The sequence below is a fragment of the Hypanus sabinus genome, chromosome 2 (assembly GCF_030144855.1).
Source record: "Hypanus sabinus isolate sHypSab1 chromosome 2, sHypSab1.hap1, whole genome shotgun sequence".
Lineage (NCBI taxonomy): Eukaryota > Metazoa > Chordata > Chondrichthyes > Myliobatiformes > Dasyatidae > Hypanus > Hypanus sabinus.
The window spans coordinates 112928388-112944497 of record NC_082707.1 but is presented as its reverse complement, the minus strand read 5'-3'; the positions used below and the strand labels follow the sequence as shown (position 1 = coordinate 112944497).

The following is a 16110-nucleotide window of genomic DNA, read 5'->3' as shown; positions in this document are numbered from 1 at the left end:
AGGAGCAAATGATGTTGGGAATAGCGAGAATGCATTGCCATGAGAGGGGTGTGGGAGAGGAGGAGTGTTGGGGTGGGTGCAGACACACCCAGCCCTGAGACCACAGGCAAGGCCATTTTATTCCGAACAATTGGTTTATTGATCACCATAGAACGTCTCTCTGGTGCTTCCTGCTCCCTCCACTTTCTCTTTCCCTTTTTCCAACCATAATTCCCCTCTCCTTGCCCCCTTCCCACTCTCAGCCCACAGTAGAGATCCCTATCAGAATTAGGTTTATCATCACTCGTGTGTCATGATTACTCCCTCACATTGTGGGATGGGTGTATGATTTTTAATAAATTCTACAGTGCTACAGTATGTCTTAATCACTTTTGCTATCTATGTGCTTAGACTTTTGCACAACACTAGTTCCTAAACACACTTCAAAACCAATTCCCTGTCAGAGAATCACTTCCAACTGCACTGAGGTTTTGTGAGGCACCGTAGAAACAGAAGTTATTTTCTTTTGATAATCAGTCTGAAACTTTTGACATCTTTAAAAAACACTTTGCAGCTAAGCCCAAGGAGTAGGTAGCAGAAAATAAACTGTACCTCTTAAACCTGCAGCCAGGTTAATAACATCAGGATCTGTTGATTAGAGGAATCACAGGAGTCCACCAGATTTAACCAAGAATTTATTTTTAATTTGGAAACAAAATTACAGGAAGTTTATCCTATGCTTAACATCAAGTGTTTTCAAGCTTCCCAGTTAACTCTTGAAGGGGAAGTGAGGGGTTGGGGGAAGAGGGCCAATTTCTACCAGGGTCCACTACAACTATAGCAAAATTAGCCCTTCTCTCAGGCCCTCATGGAAAGTTAAAGTGAGATTCTTTGACACTAACTGGTGCTCAGTGGGGTTGGGTTGTTGTTTACTCATCGCCAGGCCAGGGACTGGGAGACACTCAAATCACACCTCCTGCCACATCTCGATCTCAGCGAAAACCCAGAACCTGGGAAGGAGAGAACAATGAAGATTATGCAGAGAGAGTAAGGATCTCCTGAATCAGCACTGATTTAGCTGAACTGCCCGGAGAGTTTTCAAAACGGAGTGGGAGCCCCGATTAACGTATCCCCAGAGATGAAGATTGTGGAAAAAGATTCATAGCTCATCCCACTCCTTCAACCTGCCACACCCCCTCCCTGTCTCACGTCTCCCCAATTCATTCACAAACCCACCTCGCCCTCCCAAAACCAAAATCCCACAGCTGTTAGAAATCAGAAAATGCTGGTGACCTGAAATGTTAACTGTCCCTCTCCCCACAAACATTGCCCGGCCTGCTGAGTGTTTCCCACTTTAAGTTACGATCTAACAGTTTGGATTTAGAAGTGTTCCACTGAACCTCTGCACCTCCAAAGCCCCAGAGGGAGCTCTGTGAAGGCAACTGCACTGTGTGACCTGAAATGATCGTGAATCCTCCATCTATGTTGACACTACGATCTTACACAGAGCGGTTTTTCCCATTCACAACACGGGGCGTTTGCTGCCTGCCATGGAATAACCGTTGCAGCCCAAGCAGTGAAGGTACTGTCACCCTGCTGGGAGAGGGCAGAGGCGCTATTCAGCCATCGGGAATCATTGGACAAAGCCTGCACCTCTGTCACTGCGCTGTTGTGTGTTGAAATTTGTTGATAGCAGCAACAAGTCTCGACACTCCTGGAGGGAACTGCACAGACACAGATTCAACTGGACAATGCTGACCAAGATTCCTGTGTGCATACAGTTCCCAGTGGGCAATGCCAGGGCTTCATCTGGAACCTCAAGATTTTGATATTTGAGATAGATGTTTCCCAGGATAACTGATGCCAAGATTAAGGAAGGCATTTTTGTTGGTCCACAAGTCAAACAGGTCATCAGTGACAGGCAATTCGATGAATTTTTAGTGATAATTAAGAAAAATAACATGGAGGCTTTCAAGGATGTTGTTGAAAGTTTTCTTGGCAACTCCAGAGCACCAATCTATGTGCAGCTGGTCGACAACATGCTTCAAGTATACAAAACCATCAAGTGCAACGTGTCACTAAAGATTCACTTTCTGCATTCCCATTTAGACTCCCTCCCTGCAAACCTTGGCACTATCAGTGATGAGCATGGTGAAAGGTTTCACCAGGACACTGCAGTCACGGGGCATTATCGGGGCAACTGGAATCCATCGATGCTGGACGCTTAAGCAAGAAGCCTCAGGCACTGAGTACAAATGAAAATCACCAACAAAACATTTTTATCTTAGTTGAACTATTGCAAAACATCAGCACCATTATGCAATTAAATGCATTATGTTCAATAGAAGTTAATTTCTTGTTTCTCCAAATTCCTATAAGTCAAATTAGTCAAATAGTCAAATTATATTCATGTTCAAAAATTCTGAGGAAACAACACTTTCGAGAAAATTTTTTTTACACACCTCTATGAAATCACCGCTCTCCATAGAATAAAGCTATCTATACCTGCCCAACCTCTCTCTACAACTCAACCCTGGCAGCACCCTGCATTCGTTCCAGCTTAATGACATCTTTCCTGTAACAGTGTGCCCAGTACTTTTCACCGAGGTGCAAAGTCAGGTACATCTCATTTGAGTGACTTCCTCCCCCAACACTCTAATCACCTGCTGGTGACTGAGACAATGGGCCCACACTCTGTCCAGAGGGGCGGTGTGCACACGGTGAGGACTGAGGACTAGATGTGTCGTGGGAGATTCCACATACCTGGCTTTACTTGTAGGTGTGGCTCTCAATGCCACCACGTCCAAACCCTGCAACACAGAATGAGCAATTCAGGATTTGAGGTGTCTGGGATTGATAAACCCTGGGGCATATCCATCCCCCGCCCTCCAAACACAGGCAGAGCCAAGCACCCAATGACCAGGGTTGGCAGACACTTTGGAAGGAGCAAGTTCAAGATTCCTGTGTCAAGACCAGGCCTGAGGCACAGTAAGGGCCTCTTGCTGCACCCACTGGGTGAGATTCCTTCCCAGTACCCTAGAGAATATTTGTGACTTTACCCCTCTCCCCGTTCCCCCAGTGTTGGAGCTGTGCGGAATATGGCCGCTGTGATAGCCCACCTCTTGCTGTGAGGCATCATGGGTACGGAAAGGGCACGATATCAGGATATTGCTTGTTGTTCGGTCTTCACTCTCACTTGGAAGTTCCATGTGGGTCTGGGGTCTCCGGTGAGCACTGAAACTCCTCTTTAGCTAGGGAGGGAGCAATATTCGGTACCCATTCAGTCCTGGACCGAGGGATGGGTGTTCATCCCCTTGGCCATGGCTGCCACAGGTCTGTATCACTGCTATTTCAGGTCAGAACCTGCCCCACCCATTCCTGCAGTCTGGACTAGAGCTCTCCCGGATTAGGATAGAATAGAGGGTTTACCTTTGGGTCCAAAGAGGGCACCATAGCAGGGATTGGTGCAGTAGGGCATTCCGTCGTGCTGTGGAAAGAGGAGGAAAGCCAGCTGTCAGGACAGTAAGCGTGGGGGACGCGAGACTCCACACCTGCCACCGTCAAGGCCAAGATGGTCTCATCTGCACCCGGCCCACGCTTTACACTCAGGACTCGCGTGATCGGTCCAAGTCAAACTCAGGAGGGAATGGGCAATTTCCCCACGCACTCTCCTGGGGGCCTCACAGAAGCAGGCTGCTTCCCCAAGAAGTTGGTAGGGCCAGGCAGTACGGGGGAATGCAGGTGACTTCAGCCCACTGAGTCAATAGCAACAAAAACCACCCTTTAATGCTCACTGCATTCCCCCCAGTTCCTCAGGAGGAATTGGACAAGCTGGATCTGTCTTCCTCAGAGTGAAGGAGGGCCAAGAGGATGCAATAGAGGCTAAAAAAGTACGAGAGGCACAGATAGTGTCTGGTAGGGTCCAAGGTAAAGAGAGAGGGAAGATTTGAAAAGAGATCAAAGAAGTACATTTTCCACTCAAAGCAGGGTCAGTAGCTGGAAGGAGCTGCCAGAGGAGGTGGAAGCAGGAGGGGCAACAACACAAGAAACATCTGAACAGGAATAGTGGGATATGGGCTAACGAGGGGAGTGAGATTAGTACAGACAGGCATGTGAGTCAGCATGGGTAAACTGGGCCGAATGGCCTCTTCCTATGATGTATAATTCTATGACATTCCCACCAACTCCTCCAGTTCCCACCACTCACATAAAGGGGGGGGGGGCAATTTACAGTCGCTCTTTGAGTTGCTAACCCTCAGCACCACCCCCCCAAAGTCAATGGTGAGGGGTTGCTGGTGAGAGGGATCTCGTGACGGGGAAAAGCGTCGAAGCGTTGCCCTCGGCATGAGCTCTGGGCCGTCAGGAGGAAGGGAGGCTGCCCTTGGCCAGCTCTTGCCAGTCCGAAGCCTGCAAACTCCAAGGCTGTGGGTCTCACCAACAGGCCTGGCGCCTGGGTGTGGGTGACCGAGCTGCCAGCCCATCACCTCTGACGATGAGACAGAAAACAGAGTACACAAGGCTGGAACGGTGAAACAGCTGGCTCACTGGAGTCCGGTCCAGAGCTGTGTGTGTGGCGTTCACACCACCCACCCACTTTCCCCAGAAGCTCCAGCATCCTCCCACACCCAAATGTGCACATATTTTGGAGTGTTTGATGCCTGCAATGTGGGTGGAGGGGGTGGGGGTTGAAGATCTGATTGAAATCCAGTGGATACTGAAAGGCCTGAATAGAGGTCACAGAGAGAATGTTTCCATTAGTAGGAGAGTCTAGGACTAGAGGGCACGGCCTCCAAAGGACACTCCTTTAGAACAGAGAAGGGCAGAAATTTCTCTAGTCAGAGGGTGGTGGTGAATCTGCGGAACTTCTTGCCATAGACAAAGTCAAAGGAGGCAAAGTCTTTGGGTGTATTTAAGGCAGAGATTGACAGGTTCTTAATTGCTGAAGGGATTAAGGGTTACAGGGAGAAGGCAAAATGATGGGATTGGAAAAATAAATTCCCCATGCTAGGGCAGTTTCAAGGGCCAAATGGCTTCCCTGCCCTTATGGGTTGGTTGGTTAATTGCCCCTAGTGTGTGGGTGAGGGGAAGAATCAGAGAACAGTTGATGGGATTGTAGGAAGAAAGTTAGTAGTGGAATGGGACTGAAAGGCTAGCACAGATTCAATGGGCTGGATGCCACAGCAAAATATGGAAAGAAAGAAAATACAAAATATGGGAGCTAAATGAAAGCATCTGACCTCAGACATCATTCCGGCTGTCAATACTTTCATGCATTTGGTACACTTCAGACAGGGTCTGTGCCAGTCCTTGCCCAGGGCTGACACCCTCTCGGCTGCAAGAAATAACAACAATAGTTATGAAACACTCCACACAAGACCACGGCTGCCCCCCAGCCCAGCCCAACAAAATCCATACTGAATCACTGATGGCAGTTACCACCTCTCACAGTGCCTGCTACTTCTGACACCTCCCCCGGCACCAGTCTCCACAACAGAGTTCTGGGGCCCCCCAACACTGATGGTCTAGAGGTCACTCCCATTTCCCGCTGCAGGGAAACAAACGGGCATTTTGCCCATTGCCGTCAGGGAGGGTGACATCAATTCCCCCTGCCTTACCACTCGCCTCACACATCAGCTGTCTGTTCCACACTGCTCGGTATCGGTGCAGTAGCACAGTAACTAGCGGAACATCCAGCTCTGACAGAGGGACAGGGGAGCTGGTTAATGAAGTGGGCACTATCAGCAAGTGTGCTGGGGCTGTTCCAGAAAGCACCTAGAACATTTGTATGAGAAATGTTGCAGAGAAACTGACCAACATAAACACAGAGCAGCCTTTACACAGGAGACAGTCTCCGAGTGGTCACATGCAGCCTCAGCTTCCCCATCCCCTCTCACCACAGAGCAGGAGCTCTGCTCTATCACTGGGTCAGTATAGATATTCCTGCGCTTGACTGACCAGCTGAGTCGTTTGTTTAATGTTTCCTTCTCTGCTAATCCTCAGTGGTCAGAAATCACTGCTTCTGCTTCCATTTCTGGACCATGTGGAAGGAGCCACACTGTGCCCAGGCTAGTTCTCAGCAAGTTCTGGATATTGCCCAAAATTCAGGAACTGATTCTCCTCTGCCCCCCCCCCCCCCCCCGTCCATCTCACAACCCCTCTCACATAACAATTTCAGCATCGTCTTTCACAGAACCTTACTGGACACAAGCAATTTATTACGAGCCATTCAGGTTTTAGGGCAGATAAGCGAAAGTGGCAGGAATGCAGAAATGAAAACAAACATAGGAAATGCCGGCACTCGGCAGGTCAGGGAGCATTCAGTCGAGGCACAAACAACTTTGTTTTGCAGTTTGATCTACACTCCAATCTGAGTGAAGGGTCTCTGGTCCGATACAACAACTGTGTCTCCTCGGATGCTGTCCGAGGGGCGAGTCAGCAGAACAAGTGGTCAGGTGGGAGGGTAGAAGGGGCATCTTAAAGGAAAAGGGCAGAGATGCAATACCAGAGCTCAGCACCACAACTACTGAAGGCATTGTCGATGGTAGAGCAGTTAACAAAAATGGGGATAACTAGGAGAACGAGTAAGAAACACTGCCCTTACTGATGAGTTGATGTTGTCTGTACAAAAACAGTCAACAGCTTCCAGACAGCTTCCTGCACTGGGACGTCCCAATGGAGTGTGGTCTAATTTACACAGCAAGACCTCATGATTTCCAGACCCATCACTGGAACCAATTAAGTATTTAGTATTTAAACATTTTAATTTCTGTACTAATGTCTTTCGAACACTATAGTCTATATTTAAAGTTTTGTTGAGGATGCTTTGGGTATAAGCAGGAGAGCTTTAGTGCTTTGTTATTTACAGGAAGTCCTTGCCCCATCCCTTGTGGATAAGCAGGAGTCAGTGGCTGCAGGGCTAAAGAAGATTAGAGAGAAACGGGGCAGGATGAGGAATCTGTAGACAAGGATCGGAGCAGATTTCCTGGATGGTCCCCTTGAAATTCCCACAGGTATTGCTCAGTAGCACCAAGAGCTCATGCAGTCACAGACCTGCACCCAGACCATACCCCCTACCATCCACCTTCTCTTAATCATTGAAATCGAGCTCACATGCACCACTTGTGCTGGCAGTTCGTTCCACACTCTCACAACCCTCTGAGAGAAGACGTTTCCCCTCATGTTCCCTCTAAATTTGTCACCTTTCAACCTTAACCCATGACTTCTGGTTGTAGTCCCGTCCAACCTTAGTGGGGAAAAAACCTGCTTACATTTATCCTACCTATTCCTCGCATAATTCTGTACAGCTCTCTCAGATTGCCTTTCAGTCTTCTATGTTCTAAGGAATACAGTCCTAACCTATTCAATCTTTCCTTACAACTCGGTCCTCCAGACACAGCAATATCCTTGTCAATGTTCTCTGTACTCTTTCGACCTTAGTTACATCTTTGACCCACTCCCGTCAGGAAGGAGGTACAGAAGCATCAGGACAAGGACTGCCAGACTGGTGACAGCTTCTACCCCCAGGCTCTGAGACTAATGAATACCTTGCCACCGCCAAGGTCTCGTCCCTAAGGCAGCGAGCTGTTTCCCTGTGCTGCATTTTTAATTATATCAGCTCATTTACCATAATATTTTGCTTTGTGTGCTGTGTGTGATATGCTTATGGGTGCACCATGGTCCAGAGGAATGTTGTTTTGTTTGTTGTATGTAGGCATGGTCAGATAACAATAAACTAACCAATTAAGGAGTCCAGCACAGTACGGTACCACCAGAGGTCTATGATGGTGTTCCCCCCCCCCAGAAAAGTACAACATTCTGCCGACTTTCTTGACTGCTTGCTGCATCCACAGCCCGCCCTTTGCAAATTACCCAGCAAGCTGCTCACATCTTACAACTCCTGAACATTCAGACAAATTTTCCTGCCTAAATACACAATTACGTTTCCCACCGTATACTCCAGTTGCCCACTCATTTCACCTATCCATATCCCTTTGAGACCCCCTTATCGTCTCCTCACAACTTTCCCTATTACTCTGGAAATCACAATTCCAGTGGCCGCACCCCCAGAGAAATAATTCACTTCATCTCTACTCGGATTCTTTTTAAACAAACTTGCCACTCATTCTAGATCCCATTCTCCCACAAGAGAAACATCCTCCCCACTTGGTCCATTTATACAGCTGGTCAAAAGCTTACAGGCCTCTGCACCAATCCTTGTGACGTACTAGTCATTCCATGTTACCAGCCAGAAAAAGACCCATTCATGCCTGCTGTTTCCCCAAAAGCCACCCCATGATAGTTATCTCCTACACTCCAGTAATCTTTGATGTGACAACTTATCAAATGTCTTCTGGAAGTCCTAGTTCCCAAAGAACCAATAAGTTAGTTAAATACAATTTCCTTTTCACAAACACATATTCATTAAAAACTGCACTGCTAGAATGCCTTTCATTAACACCTTCCGTATGACAGACTCGCCTGTCTCCCTCCAAATCCGAGTAAAGGAGCTACATTTACTATTGTCCATTGTAATGGAATCTTTCCTGAATCTAGGGAATTCTTGGAAATTTAAACGCATAATCCGTGTCACTAGCATTCACTTTTACCATCCTCAGATGAATCGGGGCAGGGCCTGGCCGCTTGTCCACTGGTGCCTCCAGTAGCTTGTTCGGTATCATTGCCCCAGTGTTTGCAGTTCCTTCAGATTTGCCCTTTTCAAATTCAGAGCCAATTCGTAACTTGTTCATTGGTAGACTCATTTTCCGTTATTAATTCGCCAGACTAACTTCTCTACAACCAACAGTGACTTTTATTTATCTCAGTGAGATGCCGCATGGAAATAAGCCTTTCCCGCCCTTGGGGCTGCACCGCCGCTCAGCCCGATTACAACCGACGGTACAGGTTCCAGCGACCGGCCTGCCTGCCTGCCGACCCCTCACGGACAGTGTAAAACGCTGCACCAACCACTACGCGGTTTCAAAAGAAGCTCTAGGAACTGCCTTGCATTCCCTGCTGGTCTTGCGTGTTGGGCTTCACTCGCTCTAATTTTCCGCCATTCCTTCCAGCTGTTCAGTGTCATTACATTTTCAGAGTGTGCTGCCCTGACTGAAAACAGCACCGGTTCTCCCGTTCAAGCCGAAACCACTGTGAGTTGATTTTAATCAGCGGCAGTTTAACCAAAAACACGCCCCGCCGATTGAGAAACAAACTAACCGCTCTCCAAACTAGTGAATGGACGAAATAAAAAGGCAAGACTCTGGAAGTCAAGATCAGAAGCCCAAGCTGGATAAATAAATCAAAGAAGAGTGATTTCTGAAAACACAAGAATGATCGGACCGCCGGAGAGACGCAGCTACACCTGGGGCAGGCGGAGAATGTCAGAAGCTCTGCCAACTAGAGTTTGAATCTCGCCCGCGGCACAGTTGTACAGGAAACGCGGCTTGCTTACCGAAGTACACTTCTTTGTTACACCTGGGGCACTTGGGCATGCTTGGTCCAGTCAGGGCTCTGTCAAACACCAGGAACTCTGACTCGGTGGCTGGGCTCCCGCTTATATAGGAGCTCTGCACACGGCGAACAGGGCTAGTCCCAAGTGCGAGGAGAGCAGGGCCCACGCCCATGAGGCGTTGTCTGGGGGAAGTGAATTGTTCTTCCACGTGCACCTGAGTGTTGGACTTCTTTGGTAAACAAGAGAGGGTGCGGTGAGTGGGGTTGGTCTCTCTTTGAGACTCACCCAGACTTCCATAAATCATACAGGGTTCCAGGGTGGAGGTAGAGCAAGGCCGGGGTGGTCTTTGGGACTGAGATGAGGGGAATCTCCTTCTCACAGGGATGAGTGAAGCTGTGGTGTTAACACAGGCCTTGGTGAGACCTCACTTGGCGTATTGCCCAGCTACAGGAAGGATGTCACTAACCGGAGGGGCAACAGGATGCTACAGGGATTGGAGAGTCTGAAGCTGGCTGGGCTGTTATCATTTTCCTAGCGTGTAGGAGAGTGAGTGGTGACCATTGAGAGGTGTATAGTATCATAAGGGGTGTAAATAAGGTGGGTGGTCACAGTCTTTATCCTAGTCCGGGGGAGCCTAAAATTAGAGGGTGCAGGTTTAAGGTGCAAGGGGAAAGGTTTAAAGGGGATCCAAGGGGCAACTTTTTATATAGAGGTGGAACAGACAGGTACAATCCAACGTGTAAAAGCTATTTATCATTATCATTATGTGCCGTGTCATATGACGTGGGCGACCATGGTCTTTGACAATGATTGTTCTTGGCAAAAGTTTCTACGGAGGTGGTTGCCATTGCCTTCTTGGATAGGCACGTGGGCAGAAAAGGTTTAGACTCTAAAGCTCTAAACTTTATAAGTATATGGGTCAAGCAGATTGGAACTAGTTCAGGTGGGCACCTTGGATAGCATTTGTGATTTGGGCCAAATGGCCTCCTTTGCTTTGTAACATAGAACAGGGGTGCACAGCGGGGTGCTTGATTAATGTTAGGGATCCTTGGCATAAAAAAGGTTAGGACCCCTGACGTAGGATAACCGATAAAGCAATGTCTAGTCTCTGACCTCGTCAGCGACATTGCCCTGTGATATTAACACAGGAAGGTCTGTGTTTGGAGTTCTCTCTGTTTTCCTCTGTTCCGGGTAGTTTTTCCCATTACGTTGTGGTGGGGACACACAATCCATCTGCTCTGACTTGACTTCAATAAACAGTTTGATGTTTGGTAGTGATAAAGTGTTTTAAGTGGCTGGTGTTGAAGCATATTAGCTCCTGTCTGAATAGTGACTTGGATCTGGTCCAATTCACCTGCTGAAGCAACAGATCTGCAGCAGATACTATCTTGTTGGCTCTTCACACAACCTTGGAACATTTGGACAGATAAGATGCATCAACCAGGAAGCTCTTTATGGATTACAGCTCAGCATTTAACACCATCATCCCCTCAAAACTAACAGTAAACTAAAAGACCTGGGTCTCAATACTCCCTTGTGCAATTGGATCCTGGTCAGTTTGGATTGGTAAAAACATTTCCTCCACAATCTCCCATCAGTACAGGAGCACCGCAGGGATGTGTACTTAGCCCCCTGCTCTACTCGTTTTACACCTATGACAGTGTGGTTAAGTACAGCTCCAACACCATATACAAGTTTGCTGATGACAGTACTGTTGTGGGCTGGTGATGAATCAGCATACAGGAGGAAGATTGAAAATTTGGCCAAGTGGTGTAATAACAACCTCTCATTCAATGTCAGTAAGACCAAGGAACTGATAGTAGACAGTAATCATCAGAGAATCAAAGGTAGAAGGTATCAGTAACTTTAAATTCCTGTGTGTCACTCTCCCAGAGGACCCATCATATAAATATAACACAACAGCACGTTTACTACCTCAGAGTCTGCGGAGATTCGGCAGGTTATCGAAAACCTTGGCAAACTTCAGTAGAAGTGTGGTGACTGGCTGTATTACGGCCTGGTACGGGAGTACCAACACCTTAGACAATAAGAGATAGGGGCAGAATTAGGCCATTCAGCCCATCGAGTCTGCTCTGCCATTCCATCAAAGCTGATCCCAGATCCCACTCAAACCCACACATCTGCCTTCTCACCATATCCTTTGATGCCCTGACCAATCAGGAGACTATCAACTTCCACCTTAAATATATCCCGGACTTGGCCTGTGGCTTTGAACCTTTGAATGTAAAATCCTACAAAAGGTAGTGGATTCGACCCAGTACATCACGGGTAAAACACTTCCAACCATTGAACATGTCTACATGAAACGTTGCCATAGAAAAGCAGCATCCATCATCAAAGATCCTCACAAGCCAGGCTATGCTCTCTTCTCACTGCGGCCACCAGTTGGAAGGTACAGGAGTCTCAAGGCTCGCAGCACCAGATTCAAGAAGGGTTACTACCCTTCAGCCGTCAGGCTCTCGAACAAAAGGGATAGTCATTTCAGGTCTCTATTGTTATTTCATGCTCATTATTTATTGCTATTTATTTATATCTGCATTTGTACAGTTTGTTTACAGGTGCTGTTTACAGTTACTGTTCAACAAAATGGCTGAGTATGCCCACAGAAAAAAAGCCTTTCAAGGTGTTATGTGCTGACATAGATGTACTCTGATAATATATTTTCCTTTGAACTTTGAACAGCCACTCGGTAATAAAAGGCAATAACTTCTCTGAGGTCTCTCTGTGCAAGGGTTAGCAACACAATCTGCTTTCTCAATCACTCTTGTTTTCAAGAGGGAGTAGGTGAGATGATGGATTGGAGAGGGTGAAGTCACACTGGGAGAGTTTGAGAAAGAAAGAGTGGGGCATATTTGCTAGCGTGAGCTGGTTGGTGTGAGTGGCCTGTTTCTGGCCTGTTCCTTTGCTTCTAGAAACTGGATGGGGACACTTACTGCACAGTGTGCTCAAGGGCAGCAAAGAAAACTAACTGTAATCTGAAGCTCTCAGAGCCTCTGACAACTTGTTCCATTCTTCAACAACTGTACTCGACAATAAACCGAAGAGCTGGTGATTGACTTCCGGAAGTGGGGCAGTGTTGAGAGCGTCAAGTTCCCAGGAGTAAACATCACCAGGTACTTATCCTGTCCAACCACGTGGATGCATGGCCAATGCCATTGCTTCCTCAGGAGGTTAAAGGTCATTGCTGTTGCCAATTTTTATCGATGCATCCGAACCAGGTGCATGATACAGCAACTGCTATGGCTCTTCATCGGGCACAGTTAGTGCAGAGAGAATGGCTCCAGGGCAGTGTTCTGGACTCTGTGTGAGATGTGGGAAGTCTGGGAGATGTCCACTGTCCCGGATAAACACATCTGCACTAGGTGCATCGAGCAGCAGCTCCTGAGAGAACATATTAAGGAACTGGAGCTGCAGCTTGATGACCTTCGACTCCTACAGGAGACTGAGGAAGTGGTAGGTAGGAGCTACAGGGAGGTAGTCACCCCTAGGTTGAAGGAAGCAGATAACTGGGTGACTGTCAGGAAGAGGAAGGGAAACGGGCATCCAGTGCAGAGTACTGTGGCTGTTTCCTTCAATAGTATGCATAACGCTTTGGGTACTGTTGATGGGGATGACCTGCTGGGGGGAGTCACAGTGGCGCTGAGTCTGCACTGTGGCTCAGAAGAGGCGAAGAGGACTTCAGTGGTGATAGGAGTCTCCATAGTTGGAGGAAAAAAGAGAAGATTCTGTAGGCATGATAGAGACACCTGGATGATATGTTGCCTCCTGGGTGCCAGGGTCAGGAAGGTTTCAGATCAGGTCCACAGTATTCTCAAGGCAGAGGGGAAGCCAGAAGTCTTGGTACACATAGAAACCAACGACATAGGTTGGAAAGGTGAGGAGTTCCTGAAAAAAGACAACAGGATCTCCAGGGTAGTAATCTCTGGATTGCTGCCTGTGCCACGCGACAGTGAGGGCAAGAATAGGATGATTTGGCAGAAGGCTGAGGAACTGGTGCAGGGTGTAGGTCTTCATATTTAAGGATCATTGGAATCTTTTCTGGAGAAGGTATGACCTGCACAAAAGGGACAGTTTACACCTGAACTTAAAGGAGACCAATATCCTTGTGGGCGGGTTTGCCAGAGCTGTTCGGGTGGGTTTGAACTAATTTAGCAGCGGGATGGGAACTGGAACGTTAGGGCTGAGGATGAGGTATTTGGTTTATAAACAAAGGCAGCCTGTAGAGAGACTCCTTGCAAGGAGAGGCTGATGACAGGGCAAAATCGCAGTCAATAGAATGAATTACAATGTAAAAGGTGGACAAAATTGAAAAGGGTGAATACAGGACTGAATGTGTTATATTTGAATGCCTGCCGTGTATGGAATATGATAGATAAACTTGTAGCACAGTTACAGATTGGCAGGTATCGTGTTGTAGGCATCACTGAATCATGGCTGAACGAAAATTATAGCTGGAAGCTTAACGTCCAAGGATTCATATTGTATTGAAAAGCCAGAGGGAGTGGCATGGCTCTGTTGGTAAAAATTAAATCAAATCATTAGGAAGAGTTGACATAGGGTTGGAAGGTGTTGAATCATGTGCGTAGAGCTGAGGAACAACAAGGGTTATAAGACCCTGGTGGGAGTTGTATACAGACCCCCAAACAGTGGTAAGGATGTGGTCTACAAATTACAATTGAAGATGGAAAAAGCCAAAAGGGCAATGGTACAATTGTCACGGGGGATTTCAATATGCAGGCAGATTGGGAAAATCAGGTTTCTGCTGGATTACAAAAGGGGGAATTTCTAGAGTGCCTACAAGATGGCTTTTTAGAACAGCCCATGGTTGAGCTACTAGGTCAATTGGATGGGACATCATTCTTTGGAGCATTGGAGGCTGAGAGATGACCTTACAGAGATCTGTAAAATCATAAGGGGCATGACAACTCTAATGCGCAGGAGCAGTAGACTCAGCCAGCACTCCCCACCATTGAGGACACCTACAGGAGGCGATGTCTCAGGAGGGCAAAACCCTTAAGGAACTGCTCCATCCAAGCCAAGCTCTCTTCTCAATGCTGCCATCAAACAGGAGATACAGGAACTTGAAGACTGACACTTCCAGGTTCAACAACAGCTGCTTCTTCACTGCCATTGGATTCCTGAATACACCTGAAAACCCTAACCCTACTATACCTTGGATGATATTTTGCTCAACTTGCACTGATGTAGTTTTGTTAGTTTTTATTTATGTATATTATATATAATTTATGTTAATTTAAGTTTGTAATGAACTGCAATACTGCTGCAAAAAGCTAATTTTCATGGTATTTATACCATATATATCAGAGATGCTGATTATTGCTAGTCTGATTAGTTGGAAAGAATAACAGATGATCTTAATGCATTTGAGGAGGTAAATTTGTTTATTATTTTCACAGTGAAAAGCCATCATTGTATTACATCAGGACATTGAGATAGTACAAGGGAAAACTTAGTGAGAATAATGTTATAATTACAGAGAATATGCAGTGCAGACCAGACATTACGATGCAAGCTCATAAGATTGTGAAGTTAAGAGTCCATCTTATCATACTAGGTGACTGTTCAATAGGATGGCAGGTGTTCTTGAACCTTGTAATATGCACGTTCAGGATTTTGTTTCTTCTGCCCAGTGGGATAACGTCCAAAAACATTAGATTCCACAGACGTGGAAATCCAGTGCAACATACACAAAAATGCTGGAGGAACTCCGCGGGTCAGGCAGCATCTATAGAATGGAATTAATTGTTGACATTTTGGGACGAGACCCTTCATTCCGCCTGAGAGATCTGTGTGTCCAGGGTAGGTGGGGACTTTGATTATGCTGGCTCCTTTACCGACGCAGCTAGAAGGGAGGACAGAGTCCATAAAGGACAAATTGGTTTAAGAAGGCGATAAAATGTACAATAACAGTTAAGCTACTGAGAGGCAGGGGAAATTGGAACTGTATGTTAGACTGGTTAGACTGCAGTTTGAGGACTGGTCAAAGATGTGATTTCACTGGAAGGGGTGCAGGCATTCCAGGTGTTATGGGAGGGAAGGAGTTGAGTTCCTAGAAGACCACCTGTACCATGATGTTCTGTAGCACAAAACCATATTATTTGCATATGTGGAATGAAATAATTAATGAATTGAAAAAAATATCTGTGTTTATCTATTTGCTGTTTTTTACATACATTTTGTGAGTGAATTTTGTTCTATCTTAGATGTTTTGGGTTGTAATTTTTGAATTATTTAAGGGCAAATTTCTATTATCCAAATGGCCATAACACAGGGGTCACCTGTACAGAAGAGATTTATGAGGGTTTTGTAAGTTGTAGGTACAAGGAAGGAGTCAGAAATAGGGGGGCAGTGGGAGGAGGATTCCAAAGCAATGGGTGGAAGCCTGGGAGAACCCAGAGACTGCTGGAATGGATGCTGTTTGTAGGTGAAAGGATCAAGCACACTGGGCTGATACTCTTTAGAGATACAGTGATCTGCAGATAAAATGATTGAACAGCAGATATAAGGATGACAATGCTAGGTGACTGGGCTGTTCAGAAACAGGCATCACTACCTCACAACAAGGGACTGTTACGAAGTTAGGTGGTGGATTTTCTACCCAAGACGGCTCTGAGGCCAAGGCAATGAATATGTTCGAAACA

At 46.7% G+C, this 16110-nt stretch overlaps 1 protein-coding gene across 1 annotated transcript; it reads right to left on the bottom strand.

Annotated features, from left to right (window-relative positions):
• Positions 1 to 661: 661 nt before the first annotated feature.
• Positions 662 to 9586, bottom strand: crip1 (cysteine-rich protein 1). Its single transcript, XM_059952546.1, has 5 exons — positions 9428 to 9586; positions 5217 to 5311; positions 3409 to 3466; positions 2743 to 2789; positions 662 to 989 (listed from the first exon to the last, which is right to left on the bottom strand). The coding sequence occupies exons 1-4, from the start codon at positions 9465 to 9467 to the stop codon at positions 2749 to 2751; spliced, it is 234 nt and encodes a 77-aa protein (XP_059808529.1). The 5' UTR covers positions 9468 to 9586; the 3' UTR covers positions 662 to 989; positions 2743 to 2748.
• Positions 9587 to 16110: the final 6524 nt, after the last annotated feature.